The sequence below is a fragment of the Salminus brasiliensis genome, chromosome 6 (assembly GCF_030463535.1).
Source record: "Salminus brasiliensis chromosome 6, fSalBra1.hap2, whole genome shotgun sequence".
NCBI classification, from domain to species: Eukaryota; Metazoa; Chordata; class Actinopteri; order Characiformes; family Bryconidae; genus Salminus; species Salminus brasiliensis.
This window is the reverse complement of record NC_132883.1, coordinates 14,045,872-14,068,522: the sequence shown is the minus strand read 5'-3', so window position 1 is coordinate 14,068,522 and position 22,651 is coordinate 14,045,872. Positions and strand designations below refer to the sequence as shown.

General features: G+C 38.8%; 1 protein-coding gene across 4 annotated transcripts in view; it reads right to left on the bottom strand.

The window, feature by feature from the left end:
* The window catches only part of kcnq2a (potassium voltage-gated channel, KQT-like subfamily, member 2a), a 41,076-nt gene extending 18,718 nt beyond the window's left edge, over nt 1-22,358 (bottom strand). For all 4 annotated transcript variants that reach the window (XM_072681752.1, XM_072681749.1, XM_072681750.1 and 1 more), the window contains exons 1-3: nt 21,904-22,358; nt 1,791-1,881; nt 749-875 (exon numbers count right to left, since the gene is read on the bottom strand). In XM_072681752.1, coding sequence (XP_072537853.1) covers nt 749-875; nt 1,791-1,881; nt 21,904-22,196 — 511 coding nt within the window. In that variant the 5' untranslated portion in view covers nt 22,197-22,358. The remainder of the gene's footprint in view (nt 1-748; nt 876-1,790; nt 1,882-21,903) is intronic.
* Between the last annotated feature and the right edge of the window lie 293 nt (nt 22,359-22,651).

Here is a 22,651-nt window from a genome sequence, read left to right as displayed (position 1 = left end):
TACTTTGTTTATCTTTGTTTGTTTGTTTACATTCCATTTTGCAATGGCAGTGTTAAAGAACATTTGGCAATAAGATCCCTCTTTAAAACACTTTAAGGTTCCTCAATTCCTTGGTCTAATTTGTATACTTCCTAATTTGCATTCAATTAAAGTCAATTTTATTAAATTAATGCCAATACAGGATTGCACAAATATTTATACAGATGAAATAGAAACAGATAACAATGAAAAGGTGCATATACAGTAAATACAAATGTGCATTAGCAGTAACTGTAGGTCAGAAAGCATACTAATAAAAAAGTACCATAAATATTTAGTGTGTGAGCAATTTACAGTGTCTTTACATAATATTTTTTAATTTCATGAAAGATAGAGTGCATTCATGCCAGTGAGTGAAGAACAGAAATCAGCTTGTGATTGAGACCTGTATGATAGCCACTGCAGTTATTCAGAGTGCAGAATATAACCGCTTAGAGATAGATGACAAACGACATGCCTGATTCTGCTGCGCTTTTTACAGAATTGACAGCTCAAGTGTCTCAATTTGGAGCATGCCAAACCACTTAGCTCATTTATTACACCAAAAAATGCAGACAATGCACATTTCTCTTCTCTCAGGAGGGAAAAGCATAGGAGAAAAGAGGAGGAGCATGAGGGGGACGTAGAGCAAGAAGACAGAGATGGGTCATAAGAGAGAAGCTGTTAGAACAACAATATCACAAAGGAACACAGCAGCAGTTGGCCTTACCTATAACACAGAAGGGCTTGCGAGCGAATTTCAGCCTCCCTCTCCATCCTCTATAGCGACAGCAACAACCAGCAGCCCAGATTCGTACTATATACTCCACTCCAAACACCACAATGGTGACTATTTCCTGAGGAAAAAGAAGGAATACATGATTATGAAAAACACTGTGGTCCTTTTAGTGTCAGCTATATAAGAAGTACACAAGAAGTAAAGAAAAGTACATGAACATAAAGGCAGAAACGATCAAGCATTTTTATTATAGCATGGTGTACTTGCCCAGGTAGGGAATGAAAGCCCAGTCTGTTAAAGCTTCAGCATAGGCAGTGCCTCATATCTTCATGCCTCATATATTCATACATTCAGTGACACACACACTGCCATCCTTGTGTCATTGCTATGTTGCAATGTGTCTACTGCTTACACAATATTGGGTCCACAGCAATCAGAATCTGAGCACTGAGGAATGTGTACAGGATGGCTTACCATTTGTACATGTCAACAGACAGGCTAATGTCAGTTTCTGTACACCTATATAGTGGACATATGATGTAGGTTGTGCTCATTGGCCAGCCAATGGTGTGCAGGTGTCCCCAAAGGTAATATGTGCATTACAGTTTAGACTACTAGTAGTTCACAACTCTAAGTATCATCATTATCATCATCTATTTCTTCTTTTCCACCCATTCCAATTCAATGTTGCGGAATAAACAACATTTTTCTAAATGTATTTTCTTCTGTAATATTCTTTTGTACACTGACAAAAGCTCTGTGAAGTGGTTTAGAGTGTAAGTCTATGACGGACAGTAATGCCAGCAGAGACCCAAACGGATCCATACCGTGTCATGTTCACAGCATTTAACACCAGCTAGAATGCAATATCCTAGCTGTCACCACTTGTTACAATGTATCTGCTTCCAATCAATGGGTGTAAAATTATAATCACGTATTCAATATGTGAAAGTACAAGCTCTACTACAATTTAATACTTCACGGCCCCATCAGAAAAGAAAACACATCATAAGGCCTATTTTTAGATACTTACCAGAATGTACAAGGCACTCTCTGAGCTTTTTTTGAATTCTTTTATTGTAGCAAACACGGAGAGAACAAGGCAGGAGAACACCAGCAGAAAGCTGAAACAAAAAACAAGTCATTTTTATTACAGTGTATATTAGTCGCATATAGACAAGGTCCTGATGGGTTGCCTGGTCCACGTCTAAGTTTATTAATATATAAAAGATCTCCAATAAATCTCAAAGGCAAAATGTGCTGCTGACTCAGCTCAGTTTTACACATTGTTTTTTCAATTTTCTAGTATACCTAACTAATAGACATAAACAAAAATGTCACCCAAACATGTCCACTGCCTTCTGAAAAGAGCAATGGAATGAAATGCTGTGTAATCAGTGATAAAGAGGTTTCCAATGACAATATTGTTGCATATACATTTGTATACACAGTACCGTGTACAGCTGTGTGTACAACTACTAGATTATTTGAGTAAGTGAACAAACATGGACTACACTGTAAGTAAAGAGCTGAGCTGACCCTATGTCCAAGAGACTCCATATTTAACTCATGGTCCACTACTGCAAAAGCAGGTCACCTACAGCACACAAAGCTTTACTCATTACAGAAAATACAAACCCAATTATCTTTTACTGATTAACTCTTATTAGGTATGGCTATAACTGGTGAACTGATAAACAAAAAAAAATGCAGTGCAAGTATATACTCTAGTGTGTACAGGATGATTAGCATGTAATTTACATTACAATGAATACTTTCATGCATTGTATTTGCATTCACTTCACAGGTGAACTCTTACACAACTCTTCTAAGATGTTTAGAGTTACAATTTGATGGCTTTTGTGTGGGACTGAACCTACAGTGGTTTCCTCTCAGAAATATTATCCACACACATTTTTACCTGCTCTGTCAGATGGATCTGAATGGACTTACTTTCATGTACTTAGTGCTACCCATATCAGTTATGTCCTGAAGGTTCCATTAAAAAGCTATTTGACCTCACGTCACTGGGTACAATGTTTGAAACATTAGTGTAATGACCTATGGAAAAAGATAACTAGCTAGCTAGCTAGCTAACATGGCTAGGCAGCACTACAGGCCACAAATCCCTTTGTATCTCAGTAGATAAAGTTTGTAGTCTGAAACTGGGTTTCATCAGAATTTAGCTAGCTAGCACTAGCTAGCTGTTATTAACCAGAACTTACCACTCATTATCTAAAATCCACACGCTGGCTATCATGCCTCTGTGTCTCAAACACCTAAAGACAAATGCTAGCGCTATGAGTTAGCTAGCCAGCACTACTGTCAACATTACCCTGCCTCACGACAAAACTATGCTAGGGTAGCTGGTTACATTAACCAAGCTAGCACTAGCTAGCTAGCTAAATTATCCCAAACAGACCGCGAGAAATTGACATGACCTGAAACTGTTAATGAACATTACTTAGCTAATTACAATACGATACGTGGCCACATTAAATATGTAATTATATAGATAAGTCAACCAATAATAAGTTCTTCCTCATCTAGCTGAAGAGGGCGCGGGGTCGGGCTTATTACCGTTGATCACCGGAGAGTTTCCGTTAAGTTTTGAATTTGAATTGAGTCACTGTGCGCGCGGGCAACGGCAACAGAAGCAGTGCAGGGGTGCACTAGCTCCGCATAGCCAGGAATGGCCTGTCTCTACTGGATTTGGGATAAACTCAAAAATAATGCAGATTAAGGTGCTGCTCTCCTGCGGTCTCCATTGCATCAGAAATGCGAGTTTCCTTTCAGTCTATTCGACGTTGGATGGCAAAATTGGGTAACTGTTACACTCTGATGTTACAAAAAGCTCGTTCATCAAAAACATTGCATATAAAAAAACCAGTCCAGCGAAAAGCTGTCCACCCCAGTGGATAAAAGTGCCCGTAGTTCTATTTAAAACATGAGTTGTTGTAAATATGCTAGCAAATATATATACTAACAAATAAAACATTAATATTATAAATTATTAATTTTCCTCAATTATTTGCAAGTAAACTTTGATCACAGTATTATAGTATAGACTTTTTCTATTTATTCTGTTTGAATATATCATTTTAATTGAATGTATTTCCTAAATACTTGTTTTCAAATAGACTTTTGTAGCTTTTTAAAACAACTACTTCTGTAACTGACTTAAAGCACAACTTTAAATGTCACATAAAATTATGTTAATATACTGTAACATCCAAAACGTTATTTCTACCCAAATAAAGAAGGTCTGTTCATTTACTGGATATTTTCCACATATTACTCAACTGTTTAGAGTTCAGTCCAGAGTCAGCTGTGCTGGGACAGTAATATACAGTAGGATTTGTGTGTAGAATAAAACCTATGTAAGTAAAACACACAGCTTTCCCATTGGCTCCTGGCACCACTTATTTGCATAGTGGGAGTGTCTCCCCGCCCCCTTCACTCACCATCAGTGTGAAGTCACTGGCCCCAAACTACCTTCCACCGTGTAGTTCTTTGTATTTTCTTTGTGTTGGAGGTTGTAAAGGCTGAATTGTTGTTTCTTTTGTTGTTGAGTGTTGCAATGATTATTCTTGACAGACTAATGAATTTTATCAGTATTTATGAACCTAAGGCACTTTTGAGAAACTCAGTTTAATGTTCTGAGTGTGCTTTCCTCTTTGATCTTTTTTTGACAGGTTTTTGCTTTTTTCCCTCAATGTTTAGTATTTAACTTTTTTTATATGCACCATTCTGTCCTATAAGCAGTGCAGGCTTAGTATGAAAATCTAGGCAGTTAGTCTACTTTTAATATAAATTAGGGATACATGATGCTATATTGATGCAGTCCCAATACCAGTGATGAACACAGAGCTGAGCCATAAAGTAAAGCTTGGGATTTATTAGCTGATCTACATCCATACCTTCAGCAATAGGTTAAGGAGTTCTGTTAACCAGAAGATGCTCAGAGTAGTTGAGGAGTAAGCTATGGTGGGCTGACATGCGCTAATGCGGCTCAGAATAAGACTACACTGATTAGAAGATGGATGCATGATGATATAGGATACAGCGTCATGTAGTTGCTCTTTAAGCCGTGTCAGACAGATGTTTGAATTCGCCTGAAGTTTTGTACCGAAACATTCTGGCTTTTTTACATCTTAGTGAAGTTATGACATAACTGAATTTTGGGAGAAGGATCGCACCCTGCACCACCCTCCCCCCCCCACACACACACACTTACATACAAAACACATAAAAATAGAATCTGCACTGGTGTTGGATTTATTTATTTCTTATAATGATGTTTCTCAACACGTCCAGTAATTAAGTCAGCTGTGCTGGTTCAGTATTTTGTTGAGTAAAAATCACAGTTTTCCAATTGGCTCCTGGTATTATCTATTTACATATTGGGAGTGGCTTGTCACAACCAGCGTGTAATCATTTCCCCCAGGGTACCTTTCTTTTAGATTAAGACTGGTACTTATGATGTCTGGTCTCAGTGGTAAATACAGTCAGAGCAAGTTATTTGTCTTTGTTTTGCTGAGTGAGACTACATGCTTCTTGAGTATTATAGTATGCCCTTTGTTCACAGACCTTTAGTAGTGTTTTTGAATCAGCACATTAATCTGAGAAGAATATCAATAATTTAGATTTTTTATAAATCATTTTCTTTCTGATATTCTGATAAATGATATTTTTGTCTGTGGGTATAAAATATTTCATATGTATTAAAATGTGTGACTTCATATCGAGCATGTCAAGTACATAGACAGCATATGTACATAAAACACAGCTGATATCGGTGTCAGCCCAGATTTCTCTTAGAGACACCTCTCTATCATAAGCAATCTAACAGAGTAAAAATACAGAAACAAATAAAATTTAAAACTTAAACCAGAAACTCCTCATGCCTCCCAGCCACTGCTTACATTTTAACCATCAGCATATCTGGTTTAACTTACTAAAGTCTTATATATAAGTGTTCACTTTTGCACAATACTGTATATATGCATTTATCCCGGCACAATCGGCACAGTCATTGATACCCCACTGTGCATAATGTAATGTTGCAGTGTGGGGGATGTAATGAGCTGTGCTGCTTTTAGACCCATTATTGAACTCTGGACAGGTGTTCTAAAAGGACATGCTTGGCACTGTGCAGTAAAGAGGCAGTCAGGTTGAAAGAAATCATACTATAGAGAGATCCAACTAGAATCTTCAGTGGAAAAAAAGAGCCAAGTCTTAAGAGGGGGATGGAGGGAGACAGAAAGAGTGAGAGACTGTAGTGAAGTGTGTGCTGAAGGAGCAGTTGGGAGGCGGTTGAATGGCTGATTTGCATTAAGAGCACAGTGACCTACCAGGGCCCTAAACCGTTTTTTCAGATAGGACAGCTGGAGTGAACAGTGTTCCATATAATAATGCTGTTCAGCATTCTATCTAGTAGAAATGTGGTGTTTGTTACTGCAGTAATCATGCTGAGGTTTGAATTTCTACTGGATATTTTGTTCTACTATTATTTGCTGCTGTATTATCAATACAGTATTTATTTCACTTGACCATAGCAACCCAGCACACACAGTTTTGCATGAAGTACTGTGCAAAATTGTTATAGATATTTAAGGAAATGGTTTGTCTGCTTGGGCAGAGCCCAGTATTTACAATATTTACATTTATAGGCTCATATCCTACATCTTTCTTGTACTTTTTTTAGCCAGTAACATTTGCTCCTATTTCTCTAAGTGGGGATAGACAAAAAAACTGGAAACTAAAGATTCAAAAACATATTTTAAATCGCTGATAAAATCCTTATGGATAGTTTGTAGTATTTGTTTCTGTAACATAAGTTTCCAGCTTGTTCTGCACTGAAAAAAGTGAAACGTCCATGTAATTCCTTAAAAGTGTATTTTTGTATTGATCTAATTGAAAAACATGATTTCCAGTGCAAACTTGTTTTTTTTTTTTTTAAGTAAATAACATTTACCTTAAAGAAAATGTACAAGCAATAATTAAAAATACAAAAATAGAATCTGCTGATGTTGGAATGACTCATTTCTCTTATATTGATGTTTCTCAACACGTCCAGTAACTGAGTCAGCTGAGTCAACATCAGTATTTGTTTAGTAACACTTTTCCAATTGGCTCCTGGTATCATCTATTTGCATATTGGGAGTGGCCTGTCCTCCATCACCATCAGCATGTAAACATTCCTGCCTGGGTACCCTCTCTTAGATAAGTGGTTGTGTGTTGTGGAATGTTTGATTGCAGAGCTGTAATGTCCAAAGTTGTAAGAGCAAGTTATAGCTGTCTTATTAATATAGGTGCTTCCCTTGTGTGGGTGTCCATATCACAGGGGTTTTCCCCACTTGTACTTCTTCTCTTCTTGGCCTGTTATTAAATCTATATATTTATACACACATACACTGGCAAGTTAAATGTGTGTTTTGAAATAATGTTTTTATACTACACCAAACTCTTGCTTTTTAAAAAAGTAAGTTTTTTTTCTGTGATATGGGAGCATTAAAGCTCTACACAGTGCCTGGAGTGCACAGAGACCAAATCAGACACCAAATCTATGTGATTCTAAGTGAGCCTGTGCTCAGTAACAGCTCACAGTGTTCCAAGGCTAAATTGCAGCTATAGAGCTGTGCTGGTTGAACCTTCTCAGTGCTTAGCATCAGGTTTCACACGTTTTCAAACCAAACGCTCATGTTTTAGGACTTGTATAGTCAAGTTATTCAAAGCATGGCTGCCAATGGGACTGTATCACTGGTATTAATTATATTACTTGGATGGATGAAATTCTCAGAAAAAAGCACCAAGGTTCACACATTAAAGAAAAAGTAAATGGCAGTCATGTGTCAGTTCTGTACATTGTCACACTGTGCGTTTTTACACTAGAGTTTTTTCCAGGCCCAGGAACGCTTGCCCTGAGAATTTGGTGTATTTGGTCAAGTGTAAAGGCTGTTTTTAAGCCTGGGAGTGGCGCAGAGAACCAATCACTGGTCCTCCTGAAATTGATGGTCTGGGATGCGCTTCAGGCTTCAAGCAGTGCCCTTGTATGTCTACATGCAAAAAAAAAAACAGTTCTGATTGGCTGTTGGTTTAACATAAAGAAAATATGCTCTTATGACACATGTAAATGACAATGTGCATCCAAACATGAATGCAGGAATCCACTGAAAGTTTGAGGCTGGAGAATGATTTCCAGCTTAGTGATGAATTTCCGTGCCTTTATGTTCGAGCAATGCAACCTTGATTAGTCAAAATCACAACTTCCACATTGGCTCCTGAGACATCTATTTGCATACTGTGCCTTTCCTCCTCACGCACTGTCAATGTGTAGTCATTTAACACAGGCTACATTTTTACAATGTTTTACTATCTGCTCTCAGTGTAGATAGCTATAACAGCAAATTACTACTTTCACTGCTGAGTGTGATTGTATGTTGACTAAAACATTAGTAAGCAGAAAGTGCTGTAATGTGCTGTCTGTATTTGTGAAGGTAGTATTTTTCACCAGTTATTAAGAGCCTGTTATTATCTGGTTATATCTAAGTCAGCAAGGTTAATATGTATACGTTCATGGAGCGCAATTCATATTACTTTGTTATTTAATGTAATTTCATTGATTTATGCAAACATTGCTACTTTGAGTTAGATTGAGTTTGTGTTTAGTTGTCATAGTTTTCATCACACAAGGGTATTGTGTAGTTACAAAAAGATATTTTCATGTTTTTTCACATTTATTTTGAGTGTACACACAATTCCCGGGTTGTTGGCCACGGAAACATCTGTCGGTTAAACCCCTGAATTCGGAATGCCCTGCAACGTCAAAACGTAAAAGACAGCATGGCGCGTTGACAGCAATTTGTGACTGCTCCTTTGCTTCCTAAAGGAACTAGCAAACTGATAAACAGCAGCCATGTACCATATTGTGTATGTTATATGAGAATAAAAGTGCTTTTATGGACATATAACAGGTTTGTGACATGTTTTCTGTTTATCCAAACGATACACGCAATGACTGATGGATTAACTTTACCGTCAATGTCAAAATATGGTCTAGGTACAGAAGTGTGTATTTGAGTGTGAACAGTACACTTTTGTGTTAACTATACTTGTATTATTTTATTTAAAAAAAGATTAAGCTTAACTTGTGCATTACCACAGTGCTTGCTCTCACCATTTTCTCACCTGGTGAATGTATAACTTTCATATATAATCAAACCTTACAGGAAGCACAGGATAATATACCACTAGTGGCATTTCTTGTACAGGATTTATCATTTCAAGCATGTATTTCACCCCATTGACTTTCACTTTATTGCCAAACCTGGGCTTTCACACATGTGTAACATTCTTCCACTGCCATGGTTCTTTGTGCAAGACTACAATCTATTGTATTGATTAGACAGTCTCCAGCCTTGCGTTTGTGCAAATCTGCAGTTTCTGGCCAAAGCACTGTGCTGCATCCGTCTCATAAATCTAAGTCTATCCTCCATCTGTCCCCTGCAGAATTTATTCTCGCAAAGGAAAGCTTGAGAACGTTCCAGCAAACGTGAATGTGCACCTCTGCTGTATAATACTTCTGAGACTATTGTACTACTATAGACCTCTAAAATCTCCCTTCTCATAACAGCTAATCCTTGGTGAGGATTGCTGTTCAATTATTGAGGAGTTGTCAGGATGATAGTACAAACCCCCGCGAGGTACACTTTGCGTTTCTTAGTCCTCAGCTGTCCCGAGTATTCATATCTGCTGTCACAAATGAAATTAACCTTTGAGAAATGGAATATGCCGTGTGAGGCAGAAAGGCTGCTGGAATGAGTTGTGGCGGGTGACTAGGGGCGAGTGATAAAAACTGATTGTGATGTTCATATAGCCCAAGTAATCAAATCTTCACTGAATGAGCTGCCCTCAGTGTGTGTGTGTGTGTGTGTGTGTGTGTGTGTGTTTGAGTCTGTTTGTTTTTGTACATTTTCAGAACATTTGCACAAATCTGTACAAATATCTTGACTTTGGAAAAAAAAGATTATTTTTTGCAGTGAAGTGCATTTCACAAAATCTACATAGTTCATTTTTAAAAGTAAAACCATTCTTTGTGCTTACAAAGGTATGCTTGGCGTTGGCTGTTTAGGACATAGGGTTATTTACAGTGTCAGGGAGTGCAATCACGCAATGTATTTTATTGTATTGTTCAATGTTATATAATTACCTATATCAAACTATATATTGAACAGGCTAGAGGAAATACTGATCTTAAATACTGACAGACACAAAACTAAAGTATAATAAAAGTAGGTAGGCCCACAGTGAGGACAGACATAGCTCCTCTTAGCTCTTCTTGGAAAAAAAACATTAGGAAAAGGGATGAAAAGCACACTCCTTATAATTAGCTCAGATTGTTATATTAGCCTGTGGTTTGTGCACTACTATCAACTATTACTTTTATGATGTTGAATTATCTCATAATTCAAAACTGGAAGCATTAACATAATAACACTCTTTACTTTGGATGTATTGAGAAATAAAACATATCAAGACCGTATCATATTAAACTGCACTATGAATTATGTGAATTGTCATCCCTAATAGTTACTTGTGGGTAAGTACCTTTAGATCCGGTCTACACTGAGTCAATTAATGCATCTTGGGTATCAGGACATATCTGGATAAGCAAGATATGCAAGCGTAAACCACACACAAATTCAATCACTCAAACCACTTCAGGAGGTGGTCTGAGACAGATTTGAGCCACATGTTAGAGCAGTGTAAACGCATCCGTCCCTACAAGATGCATTCGACAGCCAAAACCACTCTCAGCACAAACGAAACACCAGTAATAATTGCCACACAATGAGCAAAGCAAGTCTGACTGACCTAAGACTCATTTGACTAATGAGTTTAAATGCATATGGCTGAAGTCTTATCAGGATACAATCCAGGTACTAGTCACATTAAGTGGTCAGGTGTAAACAGGGGTTCAGTGGATATATTAGTACATATAGATAATATAGATATGAAGTACAAGAGCAAGTCCGCCTCTGTTATTAACCTTAGGGGGCAATTCTTTTCTTTAGGGGACAATTTCTACATAATTCTGGCTGATGTAGGTGCAGACATACCACACTGTATGTAAGACACAATATTTTTGGTGTGTGTGTGTGTGTGTGTGTGTGTGTGTGTGTGTGTGTGTGTTCCGTGGCTTTGAGAAACCAGAGAGCGGGAGGCTGATGTGATGAAGTACTCATAGCGTACAGGAACTTGGCAGCACTTCATGAGGGCTGATACTTCATTTCTCAGAAAGAGGTGTGGGGTGGCTGAGAGAGAGGGAGAGCATCTACAACATCTTTAAACCACCACACACGACAGTGAAGACCTATAATATCACTACGTACTTAAAAAACTCACTAACTGGACCAACTCTGCACTGGCAAATGATTTATGATTGTATGAGAGGCAAGTACACACCTGGGGTTTGCTGTCTTTCTCTAGCAAGTTTAGCTGAGTTCAACTAAAAACAGTAGCCCTGCAGAAAAAAGAACTATACGCCCCCCCTTACCCTGCATGTAGTCGATCAGGCAATACATCTAAAATCAAGGGTATTAAAAAAGGTCTGTCTCTACTGCCCAAGGAAGGCAGATTCTGAAGCACTGCTGTGAGAATTTGATTGCACTGAGTGGAAAAAGCATTTGTGAGGTCATCCCCAACTCCCCAAGTCATCCCAAAAGTATTTGGATGGAGCACCATCATTCCAGAGAACGCAGTTGCACTGCTCCACAGCTCAATGCTGAGGGATTATAACTCCTTTAGCCCACATCTGGCATTAGGCATGGTGCCAAAAGGTTCATGTATAACTGCTCTGGAGAGTCCTATTCTCTATGCAGTACGGCTCTACAGGGACTAGACAAGCTGTGTCAGCAATGGGTGCAACTGAAACGAGCTTAATGGATTTATTAAAAGGGATGTCCACAAACATTTGGACATATAATCTGAGTACATCAGTTAGCATTGTGCAAACTGCATGTCTTTTGTCACATTTATGTCTTTTGTTACATATATACTACTATTTTAGCTATGCAGTGTCCATTCTTATAGAATCCAAGTAAAACTAGCCTGGCTATTTAAAAACATCTCCTGCCCACAGAATAATATCCAGAACTGACCAGGGACCAGCTCTCAAGCATCGGCCCAAGAGAGAAAGAGCTGGCACTCAGTGACCTGTGAGCTCTCAGCCATGAGGAGGATGGAGCCAAAGTCTAATGAGACTTCTTTAGGTTTCTCAAGTGGAGTAAGTGGGCAGAAAACACACAGACCATAAGATGTTATCCTCAAGAGACTCCCTGATTACCTTTCAAATGCCTTTCAGAGGCAGTGAGGAATTAACTTTTTTTTTAGCACAAAGTAAAAATTTCAAATCTAAGTCTGTTAGCCTGCTAGCCAACATGACCTTCTGACCAGGTCAGCCTGTACTACTATCTAATATTCTTTGTACGTTGCAAGTGATAAGAAGTGCAGCACTGTTGTGAAATAAAGCATGATAATTGTTGGCTGATAACAGTCATTGCAGTTTTTGAAAATTAATAAGGTTAAAGGCACTGCATGTGATTTTAATCCAATGCACTCTTTAAATAAATATTAAGTAAATATTTCCTCAGGGTTCACTAGCTCTCCAGTCTGTTTGTGCACTGGAAAAAGTAAGCTGACTAAACAGGAAACAAAGTGTCTTGGATCAAAAAACACTACACTATTTTAGCCAGTGAGCAATAGGGGGCCTTCATGATGGGGGATCACAGGATGGGGAAAGTGGAGAGACTGTGTATCTGTCACTTGCTAGCTATGTGTTGAATAACACACACGGAGGAAGTCAAGGAGAGATAAGAAAAGATCTGTCGAACAAAAGTTGGACAAGAAGTGTCCGTACAATGGAGAGACCTCAGAAAAGTTGAAAGACATGAAAATGGATGAGGATGCAGCCCTAGTCCTGCTCGATAGGTAGGTTGCATGATTTACATTTGCTGTTTCACAGAAATTGGTGTGTAGTTTTGTCATGTTTGCAAATGTTTGTGATGGACAACTGGTTTACTTAGCAGCAGCAATTGTAGCAACAGTTTGCTAAGCCACAACCTAGCTAATGCTAATCTAGCTAAAGCCAATTACTTGTCATGATGTTGCTCTCTCTAACATTATATCATAGCATTAGATTGTCCAACATTTGCAAAGGTTTTTATGGCCACAAAGATCAGGGGGGGTGGAGTTTTTGAAGAAGCCTGACTGCATTAGACTTGCTCACAGCAGTGCTGGAAGAAACCAGACACTTGAAGTGTTTAATGCTATGATGCCTAAAGTGTTGTTTTAGGCTTAAAGATAATGACCCTTTTCATGTATTAATTGTAAGGAGGTACATGCAGGGTGTAGTAAGGCAAAATATTCCCCACAGTTACATTTTTTAAGTTACATGTGAAACTCACAGGTTATTTGAGTCAACATATGGCATGGCTATATAGTCATTGCAGACAAGGTTTTGCCTGCCTGCCCGCAGTTAGAATGCTCATGTGTATGCTATATGCAAGCAAATATGTAGTCTGTAGTTTCACCATACAAATTAAATATGATTACTTGTAACTTCTGAACACTCAGCTTAACCATCAGCTTAAAGAAATTAGTTAAAGTAGTGTTGAAATGTTCTATTTTAGGGGAACGGGTCACTTTGAGGCCTAACTATGCCCACAGTCTTGCAGCATGAGGTCATCAGTAGCACAGTGCTGCCTTGGGGCAGTAGGGGGCAGAACCAGAAATAGTTAGTCAAAAGAACCCAGTCAGTTTTGGGTTTTAACACATCCACAATCAGATGCTGACTCACTTCTTTTACCACTATTTTCCCTATGCCTACAAATGTATGGAAATCTTTATACAATTGTGTTCTTTAATGTGTGCATTAACATTAATTACAGTGGCATTTTATGTCAAGATAGCAAAGTGTGTATCTGTTCACTCTACTTCACTTAATAGAAATGAGTGACATAATTAAATAAATGAAGTTAATGCAATGTATTTTCTGAGTGCATTGGCAGTTGTCAGTACACTTCAAATAGTGTTTTTTTAAACCTAGCTGAAAAGAGACCTAAATCAAAAATTGGCTCAATTATATAAGCCTCTATAAGGCAAGTATCTTTTGCATTTGACTCTTTTCATTTTTGGCTTATTGGCCGCCTTTGATGTTGGCAGGGGACACAAACCAATCTGGAAATTGTAAAGCGGAAAAAAAAGGAGTCTGTCAAGCAGAGCGACGGCATAGACATGTTCGTGACTCAGCAGCAAATAACAACTAATTGATTTGCCTTGTCCAACCCAGTCAGCAAGAGCTGTCTGAATTAGGTCTAAACACAGACAGATGACCTAAAGAGCTGGAACTATTTGTGACTAAACGCTTTGTTTAGGTGCCCTACAACACCATGTATTGTGCAGCTTTCATCATGACAACACTTAAAACACTCCCTACGTTCTAATCTAAACTCTACCCTTAAAAATAAAGCTGCCATAAAATGAGTTCCTAGTGATGCCATAGAGGAACCGCTTTTGGTGCTCTCAGGAACATTCCTAAAACTTAAAATGTTACTTCAACTTGTCACCTCTTTAAGACAGCCAACCCAGTGGCCTAACCAATCAATAATCTCCATCATCTAGGGGTTAAACATCATTTAGACTTATCTGCCTGACCTGTCAACAGCTCCATTACAGCTGGAGGTGAAGCAACAGGCAGATTTGGTGGCCTAACCAACCAAATCTCCAGCTCTAGGTTGGAACATTTCCCAAAAACAAATAGCACAGGTTTGGGTTAAGATGGGGTTCAACTCATTTTTCTGTACTTGGTCACTGTTTGCTCCACACTGTGCGCAATAGACTAAGGACACATTTCGCTGTACAGTGTTCACTGTACAGTGACAAATACATGCACCTTTACCTTTAAGGCTATGCTCACATAGCAGGTTAAAGTGGCCTGATCTGACCTTTTTCGTCATATGTGACACAGCTGTGTTATCTGTGTGGCAGTGGGAACGACAGAAAACACACTGAATCTGACATTTTCAGCCACTTTCGTGCACTGAAAAAAAGTGAAACACCATGTAACACCTGTTACATCACTAGACAAGAACTCATTCAGACTTCAGACTATCTTCATAGGTAAGAATGTAAAAGTCTTTTAAGGACAATGCTTGTATTCCATAAAAAAACTATGGTTACTAGTGTTACTTTACAGGCTGTCTTTGTGTTTGATTGAGAGTTAGCTTGCTAGCTAACGCTACACTGTAATCAGTTGTCAGTTGTCAGATTCAACTGGGATACTTATGGGATAATTTATGATAATTGCCATGCACAAAAACAGAAAGTGCTATAATAATTTCTCATATCAGTGTTGTTTAGCAAGTCTAGTACCTAATTCAACTGTGCTGGTTCAGTATTTTGTTTAGTAAAACTCTTGTCCCATTGGCTCCTGGTGTCTATAAGCCTTTTATTAGAAAATATGTTTCAAAAGGTTAGCTATTAAGATTATATGTTGTTTTAACCTAGTGTAGTACGTTTTAGGGTTGTGATTAAAACAAATATGTTCACTAACATACTAAACACTTCCCTTACTTATGTTTTCTCAACAGTTTCTTTTTTTTATAGTGTGATGCCATAACCAGCCGGCCTAGGATAAAGAAATGCTTAGTGTAATAGAACTTTTCATACCTAGTTGAGATGTTAAGTGAAAATCCTGCTAAATATTGCCAACAGAACTGAGACATGGTAATAAGAATTGTTAGTAATGGACGTTTTGACTAAACTCAAGTTGGAGTTGGGTTGAACTCTAGTGTCCTTGAGCTGAGCAACTCAGAAACTGCTATGTAATAGGTTGGCTTACTTTAAGTGTAGAATAGTGTTATGTGTTGTGGATCATCTGTATTTCCCTTAGTCACTGCATTTGTGTTCTGAGATATTAGCTCACACACAAAACTGTCTATGTGAAATAGCTTATCAAAGAAACTAGAGCTTACTGCACCAAAACAGCTCTCTCTTTAGCCAGCATTTTCTTTTATTGTAAACTTACACGCAACAGTGGTGTATGCAGAGTGCTTTCACAGCATTGGGTGTTTAAGAGTGAGGTCAAAAAACATAAAACACTCAGAAAAGTGAGAGGCCAAAGTCAGCATACTTCACTGAATGGAAGGGAGCGAGGCCCTAAAGAGATTAAGCGAAGCTTGGCAAACGTATAAATAATACATCCAGCACACTCACACACACACACACACACACGCACACGCACACAAATACACACACAGGAAGTCGACAGACAGTATGTTCAGAACATGAAGACCGGGGTGGAGAAATACTCTGAGAGCAGTCTGGAACTGGTCCAGACCTAATAAAAGGTCTTACATTTCAGTTTTGATGAGGTCCATGCTGTTCTATCATTTCAGGCTGCTTGAGTGTCTCCTCACAGCAGAGCTAATGGAGACTGGAGCTAATGGAAAGCTCTAGATGGCATCTTCCTGTACCTTTCACCTTTTTCCCATGGTTTTATAAGGGCTCTGCATGCTTGGAGGAGACTATGCTTTATTTATGGAGCTCTCCATATGGAGGGATCCATCTCTCATACTTCTAATATTATAGAAGATGAGGATATTGATATAAAATGTAATACTATCTCTCATTTTTCTTAGCTCTCATTTCTTTAGATCTTTTTTTTTTTACAATGTTATCTGTTTTAATTTTTGACATGCTTACATCGTTTAAAGGAATATGCCAACATTTTTAACATAACCTTGACACTCCAATCCCAATTCTAGTTCTAATTCCCAGATCTTTAAATTGAACCACCTTATAATAATTGAGTTTAGTTATTTGCCATTAGCAATTAGATAATTACCCCCTCAAGCTTAAAAACGGCACACACACAGAACACACTGCATTGATGTTACTGAAACTGATGACTTGATCATACTGATTGTGATGACTTAATCATTTCTCTCATATCGATGTTTCTCTACAAGTCCAGTAACTGAGTCAGCTTTGCTGGTTCAATAATGTACAGTGGGTTTGTGTGTAATACAGCCTATTTGAGAAAAATTGTCTCCTGGCACCATCTATTTGCATACTGGGTGTGTCTTTCTCACCATCATTGTGCAGTCATTCCCCCCAAGCTTTCTTCTTGTAACTAGTCACTTGTGAATTTATGTTAGGGTCAGTTGACATTACTGGTTGTGAATAGTCAGGTATTGAAGCATTGTTTATATAGTTTCCTGAATGATTATGAGGAAGGGTTATTTGCTTTTAGTTGAGGTTTTGGGGTAAGTTAACTTAAAAGCAGAGTAAGTCAAATATCAGTTGCTCAAACCACATCTGTTTGAGTTATTCTGTCAATCAATGTCCAGTGTTTTAATTACATTCACTTGATTTGTTTTTCTCATTTGTTTAACAAAGTGTCACTTAATATATTTGCATTTTTAAGTTATTCATTTGTAAGATATCCAGGTTTACAGTGCATCTTCCTTATCTGTTTCACACTGTAATGTTTTATGGGGTAGGTACCATTTACATACAATAATTATGTAACAATTTGCATGTATCTTTTTTAAGTAATCACAAAATGTTATGTAAAAGCTAATTACTCATCTCTGTACATTGTTGAGTTGAATAATAATCGAGTTTAGTAATTGAGTTTAGCTTAGAAAAGCAAAATGTACTGATGTTGGATTTAATCGTTTCTTTTATACAGATGTTTCTCAACAGGTCCGTCTAGGTCAGGTGTAGTCTTTCAATAACACTACAATACAATGGTCTCTTTTGTGCAGTTCAAATTCTTTAAGAAAACTCCTTCCAATTGCCTCCTGGCATTATTAGTTTGCAGATTGGGGGTGTCCTCCCCCCAGACACCATCAGTATGTAATCGTCCCCCCAGGCTACCTTCTTTTGGGTAGTTGCTTGCATTAAATATCTGATTTGACTGCCTGGCTGTAGTAGTGTTGCCTGTAAGAGCAAATTGTTGCTTTGCTTGTGGGTAAGTGTGATGAAAACTGCAGTACAGTTTTGGGGTACAGGCATAAACTTGGTTACATGAGGCAGGTCACTGGTTGGAAAAGAACAGTCCTTTTGTTTTAAGCAGACATTTCAGAATGGTTGGTTTCACTGTCTGTAAAATAGTTTACAAGTGCAACAACTGCCCATGTGGTCAGCAAGTTCAGTCCAACAGCAGACCATCAAGTGCATAAAGAAGTCTCCAACAATCCTAAAATGCCATCATGGGAGTTACAGGTAGATCTACCACAAACATAGTATTGTCATTAGAGGTGTGCAAGGAGGAAGCCCTGTTACATCAGAGCAAGACTGTAGTTTTCCAGAGAACACATAGACCAAGACCAGGACATCTGGAACAATGTGCTCTGGACAAATGAATACAATGTGGAATTATTTGGACACAGCAACAAAGGACATGTTCGGCATAAACCAGACACAGCGTTTGAAGGTGAGAATGCCATGGTTTGTGGCTGCTTTTAGAATCCACTAGAAATTCAGAGGGTGCCTGAGGAGAAAATGTGAGACCATCAGTCCAAAAACTAGAACTGATATGTCACACAGCTGAAAGAAATCCCAGTTGGTGTCAGAAACAGGTAGATCATTATAAGAAATGTCTAACTGACATTATTTCAGCCAAGGGGGAAAATACCAGCTGTTGGCTGTTTTCACCAGAAAACTACATTTGTACTAATTTCATTTTAAAAGACATTTCTTCAGTTTTATGTATTTAGTTATGTCACCTCCATCTCTTAATATTGTTCAGACAAAGGTTTTCATATGACCGTACTACCTGTCTTTAGAGCTGCTTTGACCGTTCTCTTTTGACAGCTGTCCAGGCTGTACTAAAGCTGATAAACAAACAGAAATGTATCTGAGGTAAAGGATAAAGCTTTCCGTTTTGATTGGTTTGAGAGTTATTCCTGGTCGTCTTCAACAAAAAAAAAAAAAAAAGATTTGTACCACCAGTAACTCCTGGCTGCCTTGCTTTTGCTTTTTAAAGTAGAACAGGAACACCTCACACTGAGAGTTTCGGGCTTGAGAGTGCATGTTTCGGCTTGGTGATGAGTTTTTGTGCCTTATGGCCAGTGCAACCTTGATTAGTAAAACCCTCACCTTTCCTATTTGCTCATGGTGCCATGTATTTGCATACTGGGCGTGTCTTTCCCCTCTCACTCACCATCAGTGTGTAGTCATTCCCCCTAAGGCTATCTTTTCTTAGGTATGTAGCTTCACATTATGGTTGGTTGCCCATCTTCAGTGTTCAAGGTCTTAAAAGTAAGTTATAAGTTTCCTTGCTGCTGAATGTGGGTGTAGGTTGATTAAATATTATAGCAACTGCTGTTGCTATTTGTGAGGATAGTAGTTGTTAAAGTGATAATTATTTAATGTCTGTGATTAACTGGGTTAGTTTATTTGCAATTAGTTGAGTCCATAAACCAAGGTCAATATAAAAATGCCAAGAGAGCCCAATTTCTATGTTACTGTAATTCACTGTAATTTAACTAGTTTAGGCAAACATTCCTACATTGAGTTGGATTGGCCAAATGTACTCGTGTTTTTGTCACAGGAGAGGTTTGAATAGTTTCACAAAGATATTTTCATGTTGGAAAAACACAATTCAGTTGTGTGAAACCGCCGTTCACGATTACATTAAGCTTGTTTATTGGATGTGTGTACACATTGTCTAAACACCAAATGGGTCACAAAATACTGACACAAAAATGTGATTTTTAATATGCATGTTTTCTATCAATTAGCTCTACATCTTGTGTAGTGAACAGAATGCACCTTAAAGAAGATAAGCTACCAAAGCGGATGACCACATTTCCATTTCTGTATCCAGCTACATACAGAAAGATAAGGCTCTGTGAGTGTTTATAGCGAGTCTATACAGAGTCTGGAGCCATTTAAGACCCACTGACCCATCTCAAACAATGAATTGGGTAGTCTATATTAGACATTATTTTTATTGGAAACAAAACAGATAGTTGTACCTCAGAGGACAAAACTTTATGACCACTTTTAGACACAGCTTAAATGTCTTAAATGTTTCTGAGGCACAACCTGTATCGTGACTCAAACACCATGCAGCCCATGGCAGTCTAGCAAAACTACCTCATTACATGCAGTGGATCAGGTGTGTTTGGGAAGCGAGGCAGACCAGGCATCTGCAGTGTTGGAGAGGCGATTGAGAGAGATCCGTCTGATTTCGGTGTGTTTGGAAGTGAAGGCGGGCGGAGTGCCGCAGCGCGAGAGCTGTCCAGCGTGCTGAAACACACCTTCCCCACACAGACGTACAGAGACGAGGGGACGCAAAAGAGAGCGAAACGCAGTGTCGCGATGCTCGGTCAGACCATACACACACACATACACACACACATACACACACACACACACACACACACACACACACACACGCCGCGCGCACACTGGTAGAAATGGGTCTGAACAGATGCTGACAATGCGTTCTGCATTTGTTTGCAAAAGAGAAGCTGTGTCATCGACCTGCTCTTTCTACGCTGCGTTTCCTTGACGTGCCTTAGTTGCTAACGACAGTCAAGCACGAAGACACCTGGACACCTCCCAAAGCATCAACTTCTATCCCACACTGGACCCTAACTAGACTACAGGTGCTAGAACAAGCCTAAAACCGAAACTGTACAAGACAGACAGATAGACAGAGAGATAGATAGATAGATAGAGATAGATAGATAGACAGACCAATAGATAGACAGACAGAGAAATAGATAGATAGATAGACAGAGAGAGAAATAGATAGACAGATAGATAGATATACAAATAGATAGATAGATAGACATACAGATAGATAGATATATAGACAGATAGATAGATATATAGATAGACATACAGATAGATAGATAGACAGAGAGATAGATAGACATACAGATAGATAGATAGATAGATAGACATACAGATAGATAGACAGACATATAGATAGATAGACAGAGAGAGAGAAATAGATAGACATACAGATAGATAGATAGATAGATAGACAGACAGATAGACATACAGATAGATATACAGATAGACAGACAGATAGATAGATAGACATACAGATAGATAGATAGATATACAGATAGATAGACAGATAGACAGATGGATAGATAGATAGACAGACAGATAGATAGACAGATGGATAGATAGATAGATAGACAGATAGATAGATAGACAGATAGATAGATAGACAGATAGATAGATAGACAGATGGATAGATAGATAGATAGACAGACAGATAGATAAACAGATAGACAGATGGATAGATAGATAGATAGACAGATAGATAGACAGATGGATAGATAGATAGATAGACAGATGGATAGATAGATAGATAGATAGACAGATAGATAGATAGATAGATAGATAGATAGACAGATGGATAGATAGATAGATAGATAGATAGATAGATAGATAGATAGATAGATAGATAGACAGATAGATAGATAGATAGATAGATGGATAGATAGATAGATAGATAGATAGATAGACAGATAGATAGATAGATAGACAGATGGATAGATAGATAGATAGATAGACAGATAGACAGATAGATAGATAGATAGATAGATAGATAGATAGATAGATAGACAGATGGATAGATAGATAGATAGATAGATAGACAGATGGATAGATAGATAGATAGATAGATAGATAAATGGATAGATAGATAGATAGATAGATAGATAGATAGATAGATAGATAGATAGACAGATGGATAGATAGATAGATAGATTGATAGATAGATAGATAGATAGATGGATAGATAGATAGATAGATAGATAGATAGATAGATAGATAGATAGATAGATAGACAGATAGATAGATAGACAGATAGATAGATAGACAGATAGGTGGAGAGGCAGACAGTTATGTTTCCCAATAGATATCATTCATTTCCTGATAAAACACGTTTGTTGGTAATACTGCTACAACCTGCTGAATAGAGCGCCTCTCCACACACACACACACACACACACCACTTTTAAAGTTTCACTGGTAAAACAGACCGTATCTCTCTTTCCTATGCTGGGTAAAAGTCTCGTGCAGTGAATATAGCCCCCCGGAATACTCACACGTAAGCATGGTACACGAACGCCCAGCCGCGCGGCCTCTCGAGTGCGTTATAGAGGAAATTCTGCAGTCTCCGGTAACCGGCGTTCCTCTTGTGCGCTCTACTGCCGCCGCCGACCGAGCGCTTTCTGCTCAGGATCCCGACGCGCTTCGAGCTCTCCGCCGCGCCGATCAGCAGCGTCCCGTCCCGCCCAGTGTCCGCAGCGCCCGGCTCCAGCCCCACGAAGCCCACCTTCAGCTTCCGTTCCCCCGCGGGAGGCGGGTAGACCTCGCCGTTAGCCGATTCCTTCACCATGACTGCGGCTGGGCTTGAGACCGGCTGTGGGTGTGGGACAGGGCGCGGTGAGGGGCAGGCATGACTCGAAGTGTGGGGCTCGTGCGCTGTTGGAAGCCAATAGAAATGGAAACGGTGGGGGGTGAAATCTGCAGTGGGGGCAAACGAGCTTTTACCTCTGCGCCTCCTCAACTGGACTGAGCAGAGAGGAGGAGGAGGAGGAGGAGTAGGAGAAGGAGGAGGGGGCGGAGGAGGCTGCAGCAGAGGGAAAGTAAGGGGGGAGTGGGCTCTGAGAAAGGAGGGGGGGGTGAGAGCAGTAACTTCGTGCTCTTGGCTGAATGTGAATGTGCTTTATGCGCGTCTGAGCTGTCTGGGTGGGGGATTATTATTAGCAGTATTATTATTCTGAGATAGAATTTAAAATATTAAAATCATGTTAGCAATCAGTGCTAAACTGAGTAAAACAGGTGTCCAAT